We start from the raw sequence: 22,062 nt of genomic DNA on the forward strand, positions 1-22,062 counted from the left end.
CAACTTTGTGGCAACAGTTTGGGGAAGGCCTTTTCTTGTTTCAGCATGACAATGCCCCCGTGCAAAAGCGAGGTTCATCCAAAAATGGTTTGTTGAGATCGGTGTGGAAGAAATTTACTGGCATGTACAGAGACCTGACCTCAACCCCATCAAACACCTTTGGGATGAATTGGAACACCGACTACGAGCCAGGCCTAAATGCTCTTGTGGCTGAATGGAAGCAAGTCCCCACAGCAGTGTTCCAACATCTAGTGGAAAGCCTTCCCAGAAGATTCATTATTATGTAATCACTATAAACACAATGCAGACTGCAGGCTTATTTATTAGCTATTGGGTTTTATTCATTCTTAGTAATATTGTTTTATTTCTCTCTTATATGTTTATTTTCATGTTTATGGCCAGAGGTTTGACCCTTGACCTAGGGCCACCAGTGTGAAATAGACCTGCAGCCTATATGCCTGTCTGGTGCCTACTTGTAGGCCTATTGCCAGCTATGTGGTCTGATGTATGCTATTTTCAACACTCTGAACCTTTTTGGCTATTTGAATATTTGACACAGAAATGGACAATTATTTGAGTTTAACCGGATTTTTAAACAGTAATTAAATATATTGTGTATAAATTCTAGCATAATGGCAATGAAGCAGCAGCCGTTACAGCACTACCTTTAGGACCTAGTGGAGACACTATCGGTCCGCTGGCCCCTGCAGTGTGAGCCGAGCATCTGGCGGAGTGCTGGCCGGCTGGTGTGGTGGAGGACGGGGAGAGAAGAAGAAGGAGGATCCGGGAGCAAGCGACAACAAAAAGGGTCTGGCCTGGGACTTGGCAAAACGGGTAATGAACACCGTGATTCACTCGTTTAAAAACCATAGCCCGTTATTACCAAACCCTCTGTAGGGCTAACCTTTATCGGAACACACACAGTCAGTGAGATCCCTTAGAACGGAAGGAAGACTGGCTGCATTCGATCGTGGTGGTGGGGGGAAACCGTATTCCTTTTTGTGCTTTTGCAGATATGTGATGACTGACTTGTGATTAGACATTGCGATACTCATTTGAACTTGGTGACCGCGTATTTGTACATACAGAAAGGCGATTGTTTCTACAGAATACACGCCCGTCTGAAAATAACGGGGTTTTGTCCATCAAATGGTTGTGGCCTATAAACGCGGGTACAGTCCCACCGGGTTAGATGCTGATTTCCCCTTCAAATACGTGTACAATTTGGTCATTTAAGCCTGCAACAGTGACAAATGCAGTGGACCGCCAGCCATGTGTTCATAGATAAAGTCGTTAATTCAATCAGAATTGTTATAATGCATAATATTTGTGAATTTTGCTGACAATGGAACAGTAGGTGACATTGTATTCACACACAAAAATATATATATACATTTAAAAAGTAACACGTTTTGTAGCTGCAATATCATTTCCCGCAACATTGTTTTCTTCCCACGAACAAATGGAAACATGCATTTACACTTGAACGACAGTGATATGCTACATTTACCAATATGTTTAGATTGATTTGAACTATCATTCAAATGTCCCCAATGACGCATTAATGCAACATTTGTATCAATGTGTCAGAAAGTCTGTCTGTGCGCGAGGGTGAACGTGTGGCTCGAGCACTTTACCTCCGGCAGTTATCGGTAGACGGTAGTGTAATACTAACTAGTGAAAATGGGGGCAATAACAAAAAACACCAAGGACGTTTAGCCTATATCAAGACTAGGCCTATATTACAAGCCTTCTGGAAAAATCGATGAAAAGTATAACATTGACCATCAACATTGATACTGTATTTATAAGTGCACATGGCTAGCTATGGATCTCGATAGGCAGAGAGGTAGTAGGCTAGGCCTTGCATGGAGCCAGCAGTCTGTGCAAAGGAGTGTCTCGTTTGACCACAGGTGTTGGGCTATAATGAAAATCTAATCTGCATATAGATTATTATATGCATAATGCATATATACCGGTAATAGTTTATTCGATAACGCCATATAGCCCTACAGGCCTACACGTGTGGTATATTGTGTGAGAGACACGGGAGAAACCAGAGAGAACTGACACTTATTTAAGCATGCTTAAAATGTTTTTCTAACTAGAAAAGGCACAACTGGAGTAGACGGCATGTAAAGCCGTTGACAATTTGACGCTAGTAGGCCCTGCTTTTGCCTGATCAGATCACTGCAGTCATAGTAGGGAGACTGAGATTCATTGAATCCAATCTGTAGGTATATAGGCTAGAATCATGTTCAACTTAACACAAAACGAAGGAATAATCACAATGTAATAATAAATATACTATTATAATAATAAATAGTTGCATTTACAGTTTTTCAGAGTGAATGATTACATTTGTTGTTCTTCATTTTGCAGGATCATCGAAGGTTCATTGAAGGATCGTCATTATTTTGTTCCTTTGATTTTATTTCTCATATTTTGAAGCTTCTTCTGTTTTCCATTGAGAATATCATCCGTACGATTTGCACTCTTGGCGATGCCGTCCAACACTGTTGCCACCAACAACACCGCTGCATTCCAAAGCTTAGACTACACCTGCGATGCACCTGGGAACAGAATGGTGAGAAACAAACAGCTATGTAAAGCCAAACTACTGTCATTAAAACACTGTAACATTTTGTGTTAATACGTTTATAACAGTGTGTTTTACAATGTTATTATAACATGTTATACCCATATTGATCAGAGATCTTATCATTGAGTTATGTTGCATTATTTATCTGAACCACTGTGTAATTGATTACCATTTCCATAATTTCCATACAAAAATAAACATAAAGCAGGTTGATACACCAGATGTTTCCATTGTATGTAAGGATTCATATGAATCTCTACTCTGTACAGTTATACTATAAACATCATAACATGTCATGCTGGGCTACTGTAAGTTAGACACCCATTAGCCACATTAACAACAGTAACAACTGCTGCCGTGAAAGGGGCTTTATAAATACATTTGATCAATTGCATTACATTATTGATAACAAAATGATTGTGTTCTCTCTCATTGTGCCTGTTAGAATGGTGACAGTGTTTTCTTACTGTTACGTGGGGCGTTGGCTGTTATATCTAATGCTGTGCCAGCCAGCCAGTTGCTGCTGAAACTGCTCTCCCTATGTGTTATACTGGGACATTTATCCTCCTCTCTTTCTCTTCCTCTCTTCTCTCTCCTCTACTACGCTCTCCCATCACACTGCCCGCCCAATGTAGTCCTGTTGCTAAGCAACAACCATTGCCTTAAATAAACCGACCGCCGACTGAAATTGTGCCAGAGATATCGAATAGTGCCAGAGTGTGTTATAGGGTTCACACAAAAGGCAATAACAAAATAGTCTTTGTATTTTATGCCATCTATTGTTTCCATGTCTATTAGTCAGGTCTTATAAATGGCATGTTGTGTTTCATTGAAAATATGGAGGATTTTGACAATACAATAGAAGGCGACATGTCCGTGGGCTGGACTGACGGTGTCTCCAAACGGAGCATGATTTAGGGCCGCATATAAAACATTCCGTATTCTAGAATTCTGCCCTTGCGGTTACCTCGTTTCCACACTCCTTTGGTGACATGGGGGTTGGTGAGCTTGAAGCATGGCTGGAGCCAGGAGCTCTTCACATCACATGACACCACACGTCTGTAGAGACAGAGAGTAGACTGACTCTCTGTCTCTCTCTCGTCTGTAGACTGAATCTCTCGGTCTCTCTCTGGTCATCTTGTATAGAGTAGCACTCAGAGAGGCCACGCAGTACCAATACGCCTGTGGTGGAGCCAGGCTAAACCAGGCACTAGTAGTTTGTCCCAAATGGCACTCTATTCTCTATATACCGTAGTGCACTACTGTTGACCAAGACCCATAGGGTTCTTTGCACTTTGTAGGGAATAGGGTGCCATTTGGAACGTAGCTCTAGAAAGGAGAAGGGAAATCACTACTGGAGAAATAAACAACAGATAATGAAAATGTACAGTCAGATTAATCTTATATAAGGAGGAGATTAGATTTGGAAGATTATGTGAATGATTTTAGCTCAGTAGATTTACTACCAATAATGTGCCTGCATAATATGACTGCTTATAAGACTGCCTTTAAAAAGTCCAGACTGTTTGTCATCAGCAGCTCCCAGTAGCTCCCTCCTCGTGATGCTTATAGCTGGTTGCTAAGCAGGATTTGATCTGCCTCAATTAATTGTTCAAGCTTGTCTCCCTTCATACCCCCACAACAGACTCAGTAAGACACTCAGTCAGTACATGTTATTCAGTCGTTATTGAACCCCGGTGGCCTGTATTCACAAAATAGTCTTAGTTGGAGTGCTGATCGAGGATCAGGTCCTCCAGGTCCATATCACCTTCTTCATTATCATCTAAAAGGCTAAACAGATTCTAAGTCAGCAGTCTGAGACATTTTATAGAAGCAACTACATTAGCATTATCATATGTTCCATCAACCCCAGGGGTGCTGCATTGAGGTGGACAGAAAACCCCAGGGGTGCTGCATCGAGGTAGACAAAAAAAAACAGGGGTGCTGCATTGAGGTAGACAGAAAACCCCAGGGGTGCTGCATCGAGGTAGACAGAAAACCCCAGGGGTGCTGCATCGAGGTAGACAGAAAACCCCAGGGGTGCTGCATCGAGGTGGACAGAAAACCCCAGGGGTGCTGCATCGAGGTAGACAGAGAACCCCAGGGGTGCTGCATCGTGGTAGACAGAAAACCCCAGGGGTGCTGCATCGAGGTAGACAGAGAACCCCAGGGGTGCTGCATCGAGGTGGACAGAAAACCCCAGAGGTGCTGCATCGGGGTGGACACAGTTTTATTAATCAAAGGCAATGTGCTGGATGGGGTCTACACACACACACACACACACACACACACACACACAGTGTCTTTGTAACAGTGTCATTAGGGAATGTGACTGTCCTGCTCTCAAAGAGACATTCACATCCCATGTGTCCTATTGTCTTCATCCTAAAGAGGAATAGGATGGAGACCTATTGAGAGACCTTAAACTGCTCAACAGTTGGAATGGATAAATACTGTATACTGTTAAACTACAAATAGAATCACATTACACATTCAAACTGCCTGTCAATCCTATGGGTGATGCTTACTATGCATTTCCTGTAAACTTGCGATTCTAAACTGTTCATGTGAAAACTTGGAATGTTTATAGTAGAGCTATACAGGGAATTCAGGGTACAATTTTAGGGTCAAAGTTGTGGGGACTGATGTCACATTTTGAATATGGTTTATGAATGTGTGATTCTACCTGATTCTTCATATGAGATTGATAATATTGTGTTGTGTGATTGTTTGATAGAGGGAGAGCACGATACTGGACAAAGAGCTGGCGCCAGAAGAGAAATGGTCTAAAAGCAACACCAGCTGTAAAGAGGGCCGGCCTGCTGGGAGAAAACACAAGCAGATCGCTGTAAATAGATCATTTCTAATAATATCTTCATTGGACTTTTTCACAAACAAACAGTGTCAGAAACAGTGTCATGCAGAACTGAAGGCTATACACACATTGTAGGTTTATTGTAAGAATAGCAGAATATAGCATTTGTGGTAGGGGAAACACTGTCGGAGGCTGTGTGACTCACAAAGTTGTCATTGGAAATTGTTCTCTTGCGAGTTTCATCATCCAATTATTTAAATTCTACAGGAGTGAAAGTTTCACCGAGGCGATACGTTGGCACATGAGAATGATTAGAATATGGCTATTATTAGTTAATTATTGCATTTTATCCATGCTGGCTTGAGACATGAACCAGATAGGTGAAGGGCATATAGGCTGTCGTCAATTTATTAATTAGCTATTTTTCTAAATGGGTAATGGAAGCACTTCAACCAGTTCATCTCACTGAAACGGACTAATTAGCAAGTGGAGTTCATCTCAATGAAACGGACTAATTAGCAAGTGGAGTTCATCTCACTGAAACTGACTAATTAGCTAGTGGAGTTCATCTCACTGAAACTGACTAATTAGCTAGTGGAGTTCATCTCACTGAAACTGAATAATTAGCTAGTGGAGTTCATCTCACTGAAACTGACTAATTAGCTAGTGGAGTTCATCTCACTGAAACTGACTAATTAGCAAGTGGAGTTCATCTCACTGAAACTGACTAATTAGCAAGTGGAGTTCATCTCACTGAAACTGACTAATTAGCAAGTGGAGTTCATCTCACTGAAACGGACTAATTAGCAAGTGGAGTTCATCTCACTGAAACTGACTAATTAGCTAGTGGAGTTCATCTCACTGAAACTGACTAATTAGCTAGTGGAGTTCATCTCACTGAAACTGACTAATTAGCTAGTGGAGTTCATCTCACTGAAACTGACTAATTAGCTAGTGGAGTTCATCTCACTGAAACGGACTAATTAGCAAGTGGAGTTCATCTCACTGAAACTGACTAATTAGCTAGTGGAGTTCATCTCACTGAAACTGACTAATTAGCTAGTGGAGTTCATCTCACTGAAACTGACTAATTAGCCAGAGGAGTTCATCAAATCAAATCAAATCAAATTTATTTATATAGCCCTTCGTACATCAGCTGATATCTCAAAGTGCTGTACAGAAACCCAGCCTAAAACCCCAAACAGCAAGCAATGCAGGTGTAGAAGCACGGTGGCTAGGAAAAACTCCCTAGAAAGGCCAAAACCTAGGAAGAAACCTAGAGAGGAACCAGGCTATGTGGGGTGGCCAGTCCTCTTCTGGCTGTGCCGGGTGGAGATTATAACAGAACATGGCCAAGATGTTCAAATGTTCATAAATGACCAGCATGGTCGAATAATAATAAGGCAGAACAGTTGAAAATGGAGCAGCAGCACAGTCAGGTGGAAGTTGTAACTGGAGCAGCAGCATGGCCAGGTGGACTGGGGACAGCAAGGAGTCATCATGTCAGGTAGTCCTGGGGCATGGTCCTAGGGCTCAGGTCAGTTGAAACTGGAACAGCAGCATGGCCAGGTGGACTGGGGACAGCAAGGAGTCATCATGTCAGGTAGTCCTGGGGCATGGTCCTAGGGCTCAGGTCCTCCGAGAGAGAGAAAGAAAGAGAGAAGGAGAGAATTAGAGAACGCACACTTAGATTCACACAGGACACCGAATAGGACAGGAGAAGTACTCCAGATATAACAAACTGACCCCAGCCCCCCGACACATAAACTACTGCTGCATAAATACTGGAGGCTGAGACAGGAGGGGTCAGGAGACACTGTGGCCCCATCCGAGGAAACTAACCAATTAGCCAGAGGAGGGGCCTCCCGGGTGGCGCCCGGGTGGCGCAGTGGTCTAAGGCTGTGCCACCAGAGATTCTGGGTTCGTGCCCAGGCTCTGTCGCAGCCGCCCGTGAGGCCCATGTGGCGGCGCACAATTGGCCCAGTGTGTTCTGAGTTAGGGAGGGTTTGGCCGGCAGGGATGTCCTTGTCTCATTGCGCAGTAGCGACTCCTGTGGCAGGCCGGGCGCAGTGCACGCTGAGCAGGTCGCCAGGTGTACATTGTTTCCTCCGACACATTGGTGCGGCTGGCCTCCGGGTTGGATGTGCGTTGTGCCAAGAAGCAGTGCGGCTAGGTTGGGTTGTGTTTTGGTGGATGCATGGCTGTTACGTTCGTTGGATGAATTAGACCAAGGTGCAGCGTGGTAGGTGAACATCTTACTTTATTTAAAATGAAGACCGAAAACAACAAAATACAAAACGAACATAAAGTTCTGCAGGCTACACAACACCTATACAAAATCAAGATCCCACAATTAAAGGGGGAAAAAAGGCTGCATAAGTATGATCCCCAATCAGAGACAACGATAGACAGCTGCCTCTGATTGGGAACCATACCAGGCCAAACAAAGAAATAGGAAAGCTAGAATGCCCACCCAAATCACACCCCGACCTAACCAAATAGAGAAATTAAAAGGCTCTCTAAGGTCAGGGCGTGACAATGGCTCTTGACCTTCGCCTCTCCCGAGTCCGTACGGGAGTTGCAGCAATGAGACAAGACTGTAACTACTACCAATTGGGATACCACAAAATTGGGGAGAAAAAAATATATAAAAAAATTCCAGGGGAGTTAATCTCACTGAATCTGACCAATTAGCCAGGGGAGTTCATCTCACTGAAACTGACCAATTAGCCAGGGGAGTTCATCTCACTGAAACTGACCAATTAGCCAGGGGAGTTCATCTCACTGAAACTGACCAATTAGCCAGGGGAGTTCATCTCACTGAAACTGACCAATTAGCCAGGGGAGTTCATCTCACTGAAACTGACCAATTAGCTACGGGAATTCAGTTGATCAATAAAAAAAATTATGGAATATCTCATAGGCGTACAGAGGCCCATTATCAGCAACCATCACTTCTGTGTTCCAATGGCACGTTGTGTTAGCTAACCCAAGTTGATAATTTTAAAAGGCTAATTGATCATTATAAAACCCTTTTGCAATCATGTTAGCACAGCTGAAAACTGTTGTCCTGATTAAAGAAGCAATACAACTGGCCATCTTTAGACTAGTTGAGTATCTGGAGCATCAGCATTTATGGGTTCGATTACAGGCTCAAAATGGCCAGAAATGAAGACCTTTCTTCTGAAACTTCTTCTTATTTTTCTGAGAAATTAAGGCTATTCCATGCGAGAAATTGCCAAGAAACTGACGATCTCGTACAACGCTGTCTACTACTCCCTTCACAGAACAGCGCAAACTGGCTCTAACTAGAATAGAAAGAGGAGTGGGAGAGGACAAGTACAGTATCTAGTTTGAGAAACAGACACCTCACGAGTCCTCAAATGGCAGCTTCGTTAAATAGTACTGTCTCTCACTCTCTCTCACTCTGTCTTTGTCTCAATCTCTGTCTCACTCTGTCTCTGTCTCTCATTATCTCTCTCACTCTGTCTCCACTCTTTGTCTCTCTCTCTCTCTCTCTCTCTCTCTCTCTCTCTCTCACTCTGTCTATCTTCTTCTCACAATGTTTTGGTTAAATGCTATCCTTTTTTTCTTATGTCAGTGAGAAATCAGTGGAGTTTGCTTTCAGAACTCTTCTCCGAAAATAGCTTGACAAATGTGTATTTTATTTATTTTACCTTTATTTAACCAGGTGGCAAGTTGAGAACAAGTTCTCATTTACAACTGCGACCTGGCCAAGATAAAGTAAAGCAGTGCGACACAAACAACAGCACAAAGTTACACATGGAATCAACAAACATACAGTCAATAACACAATAGAAAAATCTATATACAGTGTGTGCAAATGAGGTAAGATAAGTCAATAAATAGTTCTTAGTGGCAAATAATTACAGTTGAGCAATTAAACACTGGAGTGATAGATGTGCAGAAAATGAATGTGCAAGTAGAGATGCTGGGGTGCAAAGGAGCAAAAAAATAAATAACAGAATTGGGATGAGGTAGTTGGATGGGCTGTTTACAGATGGGCTATGTACAGGTGCAGTGATCTGTGAGCTGTGCTGACAGCTGGTGCTTACAGTTAGAGAGGGAGATATGAGTCTCCAGCTTCAGTGATTTTTGCCATTCGTTCCAGTCATTGGCAGCAGAGAACTGGAAGGAAAGGCGGCCAAAGGAGGAATTGACTTTGGGGGTGACCAGTGAAATATACCTGCTGGAGCACGTGCTATGGTTGAGTGCTGCTATGGTGACCAGTGAGCTGAGATAAGGCAGGGCTTTACCTAGCAAAGACTTATAGATGACCTAGACCCAGTGGGTTTGGTGACAAATATGAAGCGAGGGCCAGCCAACGAGAGCATACAGGTCGCAGTGGTGGGTAGTATATGGGGCCTTGGTGACAAAACGGATGGCACTGTTATAGACTGCATCCAGTTTGTTGAGTAGAGTGTTGGAGGCTATTTTATAGATGACATCGCCGAAGTCGAGGATCGGTAGGATGGTCAGTTTTACAAGGGTATGTTTGGCAGCATGAGTGAAGGAAGCTTTGTTGTGAAATAGGAAGCCGATTCTAGATTTAATTTTGGATTGGAGAAACTTAATGTGAGTGTGGAAGGAGAGTTTACAATCTAACCAGACACCTAGCTATTTGTAGTTGTCCACATATTCTAAGTCAGAACTGTCCAGAGTAGTGATGCTGGACGGGCGGGCAGGTGTGGGCAGCGATCGGTTGAAGAGCATGCATTTCGTTTTACTTGCATTTCAAGAGCAGTTGGAGGCCACGGAAGGAGAGTTGTATGGCATTGAAGCTCGTCTGGAGATGAGTTAACACAGTGTCCAAAGAAGGGCCAGAAGTATACAGAATGGTGTCATCTGCGTAGAGGTGGATCAGAGAATCACCAGCAGCAAGAGCGACATCATTGATGTATACAGAGAAAAGAGTCGGCCCGAGAATTGAACCCTGTGGCACCCCCAAAGAGACTGCCAGAGGTCCGGACAACAGGCCCTCCGATTTGACACACTGAGCTCTATCAGAGAAGTAGTTGGTGAACCAGGCGAGGCAATCGTTTGAGAAACCAAGGCTGTCGAGTCTGCCGATGAGGATGTGGTGATTGACAGAGTCGAAAGCCTTGGCCAGCTCGATGAATACAGCTGCACAGTATTGTCTCTTATCAATGGCGGGTTATGATATCGTTTAGGACCTTGAGCGTGGCTGAGGTGCACTCATGACCAGCTCAGAAACCAGATTGCATAGCGGAGAAGGTACGGTGGGATTCGAAATGGTCGGTGATCTGTTTGTTCACTTGGCTTTCGAAGACCTTAGAAAGGCAGGGTAGGATAGATATAGGTCTGTAACAGTTTGGGTCTAGAATGTCTCCCCCTTTGAAGAGTGGGGATGACCGTGGCATTTTTCCAATCTTTGGGGATCTCAGACGATATGAAAGAGAGGTTGAAAAGGCTAGTAATAGGGGTTGCAACAATTGCGGCGGATCATTTTAGAGAGAGAGGGTCCAGATTGTCTAGCCCAGCTGATTTGTATGGGTCCAGATTGTCTAGCCCAGCTGATTTGTAGGGGTCCAGATTGTCTAGCCCAGCTGATTTGTATGGGTCCAGATTGTCTAGCCCAGCTGATTTGTATGGGTCCAGATTGTCTAGCCCAGCTGATTTGTATGGGTCCAGATTGTCTAGCCCAGCTGATTTGTAGGGGTCCAGATTGTCTAGCCCAGCTGATTTGTATGGGTCCAGATTGTCTAGCCCAGCTGATTTGTAGGGGTCCAGATTGTCTAGCCCAGCTGATTTGTATGGGTCCAGATTGTCTAGCCCAGCTGATTTGTATGGGTCCAGATTGTCTAGCCCAGCTGATTTGTAGGGGTCCAGATTGTCTAGCCCAGCTGATTTGTAGGGGTCCAGATTGTCTAGCCCAGCTGATTTGTATGGGTCCAGATTGTCTAGCCCAGCTGATTTGTAGGGGTCCAGATTGTCTAGCCCAGCTGATTTGAAGGGGTCCAGATTGTCTAGGCCAGCTGATTTGTATGGGTCCAGATTGTCTAGCCCAGCTGATTTGTAGGGGTCCAGATTGTCTAGCCCAGCTGATTTGTATGGGTCCAAATTTTGAAGCTCTTTCAGAACATCAGCTTTCTGGATTTAACAGTGGATATGTTTTAGTTCTACTCCGTCCACATCGCAGTATAATTAGGATTGGCTTCTCTAAAGAGCCTGGTAAGGAATGAAAAGACAGTCATTAGTCTGATATAATAAAATCATTTCCCACAACATCAACATGTTCTAAAGTGCCAGATCTCTTGTCTCATTAGGCATTAGACTGTTGCTAACAGAGTCAGATGTACATACTGCACCTGTCTCTGTGTGGGTGTGTCTGTCTCTCATTCTCTGTCTCTTTCTTGTTCCCTGCATCTGTCTGTCTGCCTGCCTGCCTTCCTGCTTGCATGTCTGTCTCTGTCTCTCTCTCTCTCTCGGTCCCTGCCTGCCTGCCTTCCTGCCTGTCTGTCTCTGTCTCTCTTTCATTCCCTGCCTGTCTGCCTGCCTGTATGTCTTTCTGTCTCTGTCTCGATCTCAGTCCCTGCCTCTGTCTGTCTGCCTTCCTGCCTGCCTGTCTGTCTTTCTGTCTCTGTCTCTCTCTTGTTCCCTGCCTGTCTGCCTGCCTGTCTTTCTGTCTGCCTGTCTGTCTTTCTGCCTGCCTGTCTTTCTGTCTCTGTCTCACTCCCTGCCTCTGCCTGCCTGCCCGCCTGCCTTTCTGCCTACCTGCCTGCCTGCCTGCCTTTCTGCCTGCCTTTCTGCCCGCCTGCCTCTCTGCCTGTCTGCCTGCCTGTCTGCCTGCCTTTCTGCCTGCCTGCCTGCCTTTCTGCCTGCCTGCCTGCCTGCCTGTCTCTGTCTTTCACTCTGCATCTGTCCGTCCTTCCGCCTGTCTGAGACAATCGATGCTTCAGACATGATGTTGTCAGTGTTGACAGACAGGCCAATCTCAGTGTTGACAGACAGGCCAATCTCAGTGTTGACAGACAGGCCAATCTCAGTGTTGACAGACAGGCCAATCTCATCTCGCTAGTAGACATGCTCTACTTTCCTTTGCTGTGACCTAGTAATGGAATTGTCTCCGAAATGATTTTTAACACTATTTTTAGGCAGTAGTCTCTAGCAGAGACACTGCGGAGAAAAGATTGCTCTCCCACCAGCTCACATGTCCTCTTCTTCAAGTCTTTTAAAAGGAGTTCATTTTCTAGGTCACTAAAAAGAGGTGTATATCTTGTGATCAACATGTTATATGAGATACTTGACGTGTGATTTTTATATGTACTTATCTGAAAAGAGTAGAGACATGCCTGGTGATATAGATATATACAGTGGGACAAAAAAGTATTTAGTCAGCCACCAATTGTGCAAGTTCTCCCACTTAAAAAGATGAGAGAGGCCTGTAATTTTCATCATAGGTACACTTCAACTATGACAGACAAAATGAGAGAAAAAAATCCAGAAAATCACATTGTAGGATTTTTAATGAATTTATTTGCAAATTATGGTGGAAAATAAGTATTTGGTCAATAAGTCTTCACAAGGTTTTCACACACTGTTGCTGGTATTTTGGCCCATTCCTCCATGCAGATCTCTTCTAGAGCAGTGATGTTTTGGGGCTGTTGCTGGGCAACACAGACTTTCAACTCCCTCCAAAGATTTTCTATGGGGTTGAGATCTGGAGACTGGCTAGGCCACTCCAGGACCTTGAAATGCTTCTTACGAAGCCACTCCTTCATTGCCCGGGCGGTGTGTTTGGAATCATTGTCATGCTGAAAGACCCAGTCACATTTAATCTTCAATGCCCTTGCTGATGGAAGGAGGTTTTCACTCAAAATCTCACGATACATGGCCCCATTCATTCTTTCCTTTACACGGATCAGTCGTCCTGGTGCCTTTGCAGAAAAACAGCCCCAAAGCATGATGTTTCCACCCCCATGCTTCACAGTAGGTATGGTGTTCTTTGGATGCAACTCAGCATTCTTTGTCCTCCAAACACGATGAGTTGAGTTTTTACCAAATAGTTATATTTTGGTTTCATCTGACCATATGACATTCTCCCAATCTTCTTCTGGATCATCCAAATGCTCTCTAGCAAAATTCAGACGGGCCTGGACATGTACTGGCTTAAGCAGGGGGACACGTCTGGCACTGCAGGATTTGAGTCCCTGGCGGCTTGGTGTGTTACTGATGGTAGGCTTTGTTACTTTGGTCCCAACTCTCTGCAGATCATTCACTAGGTCCCCCCGTGTGGTTCTGGGATTTTTGCTCACCGTTCTTGTGATCATTTTGACCCCGCGGGGTGAGATCTTGTGTGGAGTCCCAGATCGAGGGAGATTATCAGTGGTCTTGTATGTCTTCCATTTCCTAATAATTGCTCCCACAGTTGATTTCTTCAAACCAAGCTGCTTACCTATTGCAGATTCAGTCTTCTCAGCCTGGTGCAGGTCTACAATTTTGTTTCTGGTGTCCTTTGACAGCTCTTTGGTCTTGGCCATAGTGGAGTTTGGAGTGTGACTGTTTGAGGTTGTGGACAGGTGTCTTTTATACTGATAACAAGTTCAAACAGGTGCCATTAATACAGGTAATGAGTGGAGGACAGAGGAGCCTCTTAAAGAAGAAGTTACAGGTCTGTGAGAGCCAGAATTCTTGCTTGTTTGTAGGTGACCAAATACTTATTTTCCACCATAATTTGCAAATTAATGAATTAAAAATCCTACAATGTGATATTCTGGATTTTTTTTCTCATTTTGTCTGTCATAGTTGAAGTGTACCTATGGTGAAAATTACAAGCCTCTCTCATCTTTTTAAGTGGGAGAACTTGCACAATTGGTGGCTGACTAAATACTTTTTTGCCCCACTACGATTATATAGATTTACAATGTAGTTGAATCACGTGCAGATAATACCAGACAGATAACGTTGTTTGGCTGTGCTATGGTGTCATTGGGTTGGAGAATCTCTGTTCTTCTGCTTGAACAGAGATTAGTAAATACTTCTCTTTACAGCATGAAATGGTTTCCAGGGACGAGTCCCACGTCAATAAAATGAAAGATTTCCTGCCTTTGACAAAAAGCCAACATTCCTCTCATATTTGTGCACTACAGTGATGCAATGAATAGCTGAGTTACAGCACACAACCAATGCACAGCGAGTTCACAGGGTGTCCCACTATAATACAGTTATCTACTTGAGGTTATTGGTACAGTTGGACTGTATTGACTGATGTTTGGAGCTCCAACAGTTGCAGGCGCAGGCAGACAGGACCTCAGGCTACTGAAGCATACCAATATACTGAATTGTGTGATTCATTCAAATAAAGATTAAAGTGATGCAGTGAAACTTAAACAAAATACTTGTACTAAAGGCTAACTAACATAGAATAAAAATGACTCCATTGTCCTTAAGGTTATTGGCTAACAACGTGAAATGATTGGCAATAATATCCACTCCACTATAATCTTAGCTTATCTCCTTCTTTTACCTGCAGGCGGAGGGCAGTGTGTCTGTGAAGGACAGTGTGTCTGGAGGCCTCAGTCTCACCGGGGTGGCAGCGGAAAGAGAGAGAGTGTCTGTGGCGCAGGTGCAGAATGGAGTCATGAGCAGCGGGCACACAGACAGAGACAGGACCCAGGCTGATGCCAGCAGCGGGCGCACAGACAGAGACAGGACCCAGGCTGATGCCAGCGGCGGGCACACAGACAGAGACAGGACCCAGGCTGATGCCAGCAGTGGGCACACAGATAGAGACAGGACCCAGGCTGATGCCAGCAGCTGCCCAAAGCAAGAGAGGAAAGGTCCAGAGAAGAACGGGTTACCAGATGCCCCTGGTTCCCCCAGTGCCAATCAGTCTGAAGACGGTCCCCCGGGACCACCCACCCTCCTGCAAAAGAGCCGGAGCCCCCCCTCCCTGGAGAACAGGTTTCTAGTGAGCCGGGAGCCGAGCCGGGATCCGAGCCGGGACGAGCAGGAGGACTCTGAGAAAGACAAAGAGGAGACTCTGACAACTCCGCCACGCAAGAAACGAGGCAGGCGGAAACTGGAGCGCCCAACAAAATGTGAGTCCCGCCTCCTGCTTGGTGACATTACTGTCTTCATTCTCACTACATTCCTGGCACAGCCAGCTCTGCACTGGCTGAACTGACAGGCAATGCCAAGTGAATGAAAATTAACAATGTATGGTTTCTCCTTGAACGCTGTGGCCATTTTGAATTATTCTTCGGGTGTGTTCAGTGTGGATGAATTTAACACAGTAATGTAGAACATGTTAAATAAACAAAAGATAGTAAAAAGCTTTAAATAGATCTGGAAACAGTGACCCTGGTCACCTCTGTGTCCCCCACTTATCTTCCTATCCCCCTCTCTCTCTTCTCTCCCTTCTCAGAGGGCAGCCAGGCTGTCTGTGTGTGTGTGTGTGTGTGTGTGTGTGTGTGTGTGTGTGTGTGTGTGTGTGTGTGTGTGTGTGTGTGTGTGTGTGTGTGTGTGTGTGAGAGAGAGAGAGAGAGAGACAGAGAGAGTCAGTTTTCTGTTGGGTACGGATTTGTGTATTGGTATATTGCTCTCTAAGTGAACCTAATCCACATGCTGTATGGCCAGATATCGTACCTCTCTAAGTGAACCTAATCCACATGCTGTATGGCCAGATATCGTACCTCTCTAAGTGAACCTAATCCACATGCTGTATGGCCAGATATCGTACCTCTCTAAGTGAACCTAATCCACATGCTGTATAGCCAGATATCGTACCTCTCTAAGTGAACCTAATCCACATGCTGTATGGCCAGATATCGTACCTCTCTAAGTGAACCTAATCCACATGCTGTATGGCCAGATATCGTACCTCTCTAAGTGAACCTAATCCACATGCTGTATGGCCAGATATCGTACCTCTCTAAGTGAACCTAATCCACATGCTGTATGGCCAGATATCGTACCTCTCTAAGTGAACCTAATCCACATGCTGTATGGCCAGATATCGTACCTCTCTAAGTGAACCTAATTCACATGCTGTATGGCCAGATATCGTACCTCTCTAAGTGAACCTAATCCACATGCTGTATGGCCAGATATCGTACCTCTCTAAGTGAACCTAATCCACATGCTGTATGGCCAGATATCGTACCTCTCTAAATGAACCTAATTCACAGGGAGGAGGGAGGATGGAGGGATGGATGGAGGGAGGGAGGGATACATAGCAGGTTGAATAAAGGGAAGGGGTTCTGCCATCCATCCAAAGCAGGGTTCCTCTACTGGTGGCCTGTTGGTGCTTTTCTTTGGCCTCCCAAGTTTTCTGAGCCCCCAAAAAATCTATATTTGTTTGGGAATTTTTCATTGTTGGACATAACAGACTGTAAAAACGACAGGAAATCAGCTCTAGGTGATTAAATCTGTTCCACAGTATTCCCACACATAATAGAATGACGTATACAAATGGAAGCAAGGTTTGAAATGATTGTGTTTAGTAAAATATTATATTTGTTTTGGCTTCTTGTGGTCAATTTGCAGTCCACAAATTATTTATTTATTTGTTTTTGTTGTTGAATTTTTACCCCTTTTTCTCCCCAATTTCGTGGTATCCAATTGTTCAGTAGCTACTATCTTGTCTCATCGCTACAACGGGCTCGGGAGAGTCATGCGTCCTCCGATACACAACCCAACCAAGCCGCAATGCTTCTTGTGTCGGAGGAAACACCGTGCACCTGGCAACCTTGGTTAGCGCGCAATGCGCCCGGCCCGCCACAGGAGTCGCTGGTGCGCGATGAGACAAGGATTTCCCTACCGGCCAAACCCTCCCTAACCCGGACGACGCTAGGCCAATTGTGCTTCGCCCCACGGACCTCCCGGTTGCGGCCGGTTACAACAGAGCCTGGACGCGAACCCAGAGTCTCTGGTGGCACAGCTGGCGCTGCAGTACAGCACCCTTAACCACTGCGCCACCCGGGAGGCCACTGCGCCACCCGGGAGGCCACTGCGCCACCCGGGAGGCCACTGTGCCACCCGGGAGGCTGCCCACAAATGATTTTGTAATTGACCATCCGCTCAACAAAACAAATAGTCCCGTGGCTGAACCTAGTTGATGATCTACAGGGCACAGCACGATAACTACAGCAGTTTAGAGAGGAGGAGAGGAAGAGGGAAGGATTAGGTGAACTGCATGAGCGCTAGGAATACGAGAGTTGGAACGCCCCCAAACTGGCAAGGTTAGGGATTAGAGTATTTGGGATGCCGACATAGTGCCGACTCCTCCCTCCCTCCCCTGCTCTCCTTGCAACGTAACAGAAACTCCCTGACCTTGGCAGAAGCCACTATAATGTAAAGTAACCCCGACTCTGCCTGCTTCACTCTGGTTATTTTAGTCACTTATTCCTATTGATGAAACTGAGAGAGAGGTGGAGAGAAAGAGAGAGAGGTGGATGGAGAGAGAGGTGGAGGTGGAGAGAGAGAGAATGTATCGTACACAATCTTTAGAGAGGGAGGTAGAACAAGAGAGAGGTGGACAGGGAAAGAGAGAGAGAGATAAAAACGGTGAGATAGAGGAAAAGGGGAGGTGCAGGGAGGGAGAGAGAGGGAGGGAGAAAGAGGGAGGGAGAGAGAGGGAGGGAGAAAGAGGGAGGGGGAGGGAGGGAGAGAGAGGGAGGGAGAAAGAGGGAGGGAGAAAGAGGGAGGGAGAGAGAGAGAGAGGTAGAAGGAGGGAGAGAGAGAGAGGGGGAGAAAGAGGGAGGGAGGGAGGGGAGGGAGGGAGGGAGGGAGAGAGGTAGAAGGAGGGAGAGAGAGAGGTGGAGGGAGGGAGAAAGAGGGAGGGAGAGAGAGAGAGAGTAGAAGGAGGGAGAGAGAGAGGTGGAGGGAGAGGGAGGGAGAGAGAGAGAGGTAGAAGGAGGGAGAGAGAGGTGGAGGGAGGGAGGGAGAGAGAGAGGTGGGGGGAGGGAGGGAGAAAGAGGGAGGGAGAGAGAGATAGAGGTAGAAGGAGCAAGAGAGAGAGGTGGAGGGAGAGGGAGGGAGAGAGAGAGAGAGGTAGAAGGAGGGAGAGAGAGAGAGGGGGGAGAAAGAGGGAGGGGGAGGGAGGGAGGGAGGGAGGGAGGGAGGAGAGAGGTAGAAGGAGGGAGAGAGAGAGGTGGAGGGAGGGAGAAAGAGGGAGGGAGAGAGAGAGAGAGGTAGAAGGAGGGAGAGAGAGAGGTGGAGGGAGAGGGAGGGAGAGAGAGAGAGGTAGAAGGAGGGAGAGAGAGGTGGAGGGAGGGAGGGAGAGAGAGAGAGGGGGGGAGGGAGGGAGAAAGAGGGAGGGAGAGAGATAGAGGTAGAAGGAGCAAGAGAGAGAGGTGGAGGGAGAGGGAGGGAGAGAGAGAGGTAGAAGGAGGGAGAGAGAGGTGGAGGGAGAGAGAGAGGTGCGGGGAGGGAGAGAGAGGGAGAGAGGGAGAGAGGGGAGGGGGAGGGAGGGAGAGATAGAGCTGGAAGGGGGCGAGAGAGAGGTGGGGGGAGGGAGAGAGCTGGAGGGAGGGAGGGAGGGACAGAGAGGGGGAGGGAGGGAGAGAGAGAGAGGTGGAAGAAGGGAGAGAGGTAGAGGGAGGGAGAGATGGAGAGAGAGGGAGGGATAGAGAGAGATAGGTGGGGGGAGGGAGAGAGGTGGAAGGAGGGGGGGGAGAGATGTGGGGGAGGGAGGGAGAGACAGAGAGGGGGAGGGAGGGAGAGAGAGAGGTGGAGAGAGGGAGGGAGAGAGAGAGGGAGGGAGAGAAAGAGAGGTGGAGGGAGAGAGGGAGGGAGGGAGAGAAAGAGAGGTGGAGGGAGAGAGGGAGAGAGGGAGAGGGAGGGAGAGAGGGAGGAATAGAGGGAGAGAGAGAGAAGTGGAGGGAGGGAGAGAGCGAGGTGAAGGCAGAAAGAGAGAACCAAGTTGAAAAGGCCTCTCTTAATGAGCGTGGACCAGTGAGTGTAGGGTGTAAAGGTTGTGTACGGTACTTCAGTGACAGCCCCAAGGTAGTTAAAGCAGGAAAACATGGTCTGCATCCCAAATTACATGTCGGGGTAAAAGGGGACTTTGAGACGGCGTACCAAATGGGACCTGGTCAAAAGTAGGGCACTATATAGGGAATAGGGTGCCATTTGGGATGTACCCATGCTATCAGGATGTTCCCACAGGCCTCTCAGAGCTCAAGTGTTGTAATGGGGCTGGATAATACAACTCTTCAGTCTACTGTTCTTCTGCTGGGCTGTCATGGTCTTTCAGGGTAGGGTAATAAAATGGTTGTGTTCTGTGTTTCTCAATGTTGTGTCATAACGTCCTGTGATGTGTAGCAGCTACATGCACTGTTGAGGGTTGATATGAAAACAGTGTATTGTATCAACCCTGTTCCACAAATGTGCACACTGCTCAAGAGGGATCATAGCTATAAAGAATGTTGTTGTGAATGTGAGTCAGCTGCTTTTTCCTTGGACCTTCTCCCTTCCTCAGCCTCTCGCTGCTCTACATATTCTAGAAATAGAACAGGCTTGGAAGCTGTAACACTGGGAAACTGATGGCTATACTCACAATAGCTGCCTGGTATTTTGATGCAGTCATTTCCATGGTAATGTAGAATGTGTTGATTAAAATGATGCTAACTGATGAGGCTCATGTAATGTTATGTATATGTTGTAAAGTCAGTTGACTCAACAAATCACAGCACAGTGTGAAAGGCACACCTCCTGCTTGTACTTCCTGGCATGGTTACAAAATGGCTGCCGGTCCACCCATTATGCCATCATGGACTTGAATGGGGACGTCCGTGGTTAAAAGTCATTAGTCATAATGCTGTTTCAGTTGGGTAGTGTCCATGCTCCTTGGTTAACCTCAACTCTGCTGTACGCAAGCAGGGAAACAATGCTGCTTCAGAATGGATAACAAGCCTTTGTAATCACAGCTGACCTGGGTTCAATACTATTCAAAAAACAATTTCAAATCCTTTATCTGGGCTCGATTGAGCTTGTCTGGTGTAATGGAACCAATAGAAGAGTTGTGCAAACCCCGCCCATATGGCACTCTGACTTACAGACCTCAGGAACTCATTTCATTCACCGCCAGACATGTGGGGAAAGCCCCAAGGATGCTTCCCCAATGGCACTCTATTCCCTATGTAGGTTAACTTCCTCTGACCTGGTCAAAGGTAGGGCACTGTGTAGGGGACAGCGTGCCATTTGGGACAGAGTCTCGTTTCTGAAGTTCATACTACTAGTGGAGAGTAGGTTAAACTACATTTTATTACTAGAGGCTTGAGGAAGTATATTTTCTGCAGCATTTAGCCTACAGGAAGTATATTCTCTGCAGCATTTAGCCTACAGGAAGTGTGGCAGTTTCCTTTTCTGTATATTTTTATCACACCACCAACGGTTGTGTGGTTTTGTGTTTCCAGGCCAGGTATGTTATGTTACGGTTTAGGGTGCTGTTTTCCATCCACACACACACACACACACACACACACACACACGCACGCACGCACGCACACACACACATACACACATACGCGCGCACTCACGCTCACGCTCATGCACACACACACATACACACACATGCTCATGCACGCACACACATGCACACACCCACTCATGCACACACACGGACACACACGCTCATGCACATGAGCACACGCACGCACACACACACATGCACACTCACAGACACAGACATGCCCACACACACGCGCGAACACACAAACGACAGACAGCTAGTTTTAATGGAACCATGTGCTCTAACAGGAAATGCAAAGCATATTTCTTTGAGGTGTAGATAGGAAACATCCAGCAACATTCAGTCAGGCTGGGTGTGGATGTACATAGTCAAGCTGCCTGGGAAGTGGATGATGCCCTTCTGATTGGACCATGTTAGTGAATGGTGAGTGTGAAAGCTGTTGGAGAGAGACTCCTGTTTCTACTATAAGTATTACTACTTTATTACAGTGAAGTCATTGGAACAACACTGTTCCAGAAGCAGGGTGATTGTAATCAAGAAGGCATAGTAGTCGGTGTAGCACACGTCCATACTGGTTCAAGTCCATCAAGTGCGTAGAGATCCCTGCAGAGATGTTATGTGGACCTAAAGTCACACAAGAGAAGCAGTGAGTAGGCTACAGTGTGTCGTTGTTTTTTTCTGCTTAGTGGTGAGGGGTTGTGAAGTGGTACGAGCTATGGTAATAGCAGCCAGCTGTGGCTCTCCTCTCCTCTCCACTACTCATCATGGTTTTACCACACCAAACCTCTGTTGCATCAACTCATCTCAGCCTCCATCTCTTTAGCTGACTGACTGACTGACTGACTGACTGACTGGCTGACTGCACCAGCAGCACCTGCACTTGTCTATTCTCTGTCCCTCAGCACATTGAGGTGCCTGAGCTTCACAGGAAAGGGTCTACAACAGGGATGTTGGGAAAGGGTCTACAACAGGGATGTTGGGAAAGGGCCGACAACAGGGATGTTGGGAAAGGGCCGACAACAGGGATGTTGGGAAAGGGCCGACAACAGGGATGTTGGGAAAGGGCCTACAACAGGGATGTTGGGAAAGGGCCGACAACAGGGATGTTGGGAAAGGGCCGACAACAGGGATGTTGGGAAAGGGCCTACAACAGGGATGTTGGGAAAGGGCCGACAACAGGGATGTTGG

General features: G+C 46.2%; 1 protein-coding gene across 6 annotated transcripts in view; it reads left to right on the forward strand.

Moving 5' to 3' along the window:
- Window positions 1–722: 722 nt before the first annotated feature.
- The window catches only part of LOC115138843 (DNA (cytosine-5)-methyltransferase 3A-like), an 84,611-nt gene continuing 63,271 nt past the window's right edge, over window positions 723–22,062 (forward strand). For 4 of the 6 annotated variants that reach the window (XM_065025818.1, XM_065025820.1, XM_065025819.1 and 1 more), the window contains exons 1-4: window positions 723–834; window positions 2,383–2,587; window positions 5,340–5,450; window positions 14,932–15,499. In XM_065025818.1, the coding sequence (XP_064881890.1) occupies window positions 2,504–2,587; window positions 5,340–5,450; window positions 14,932–15,499 (763 nt within the window). In that variant the 5' untranslated portion in view covers window positions 723–834; window positions 2,383–2,503. Of the gene's footprint in view, window positions 835–2,382; window positions 2,588–5,339; window positions 5,451–14,931; window positions 15,500–20,907; window positions 21,298–22,062 lie in introns of those variants that run through there. The other 2 variants (XM_065025822.1, XM_065025823.1) reach the window with 2 other exon arrangements.

Source organism: Oncorhynchus nerka, linkage group LG12 (genome assembly GCF_034236695.1).
Source record: "Oncorhynchus nerka isolate Pitt River linkage group LG12, Oner_Uvic_2.0, whole genome shotgun sequence".
NCBI classification, from domain to species: domain Eukaryota; kingdom Metazoa; phylum Chordata; class Actinopteri; order Salmoniformes; family Salmonidae; genus Oncorhynchus; species Oncorhynchus nerka.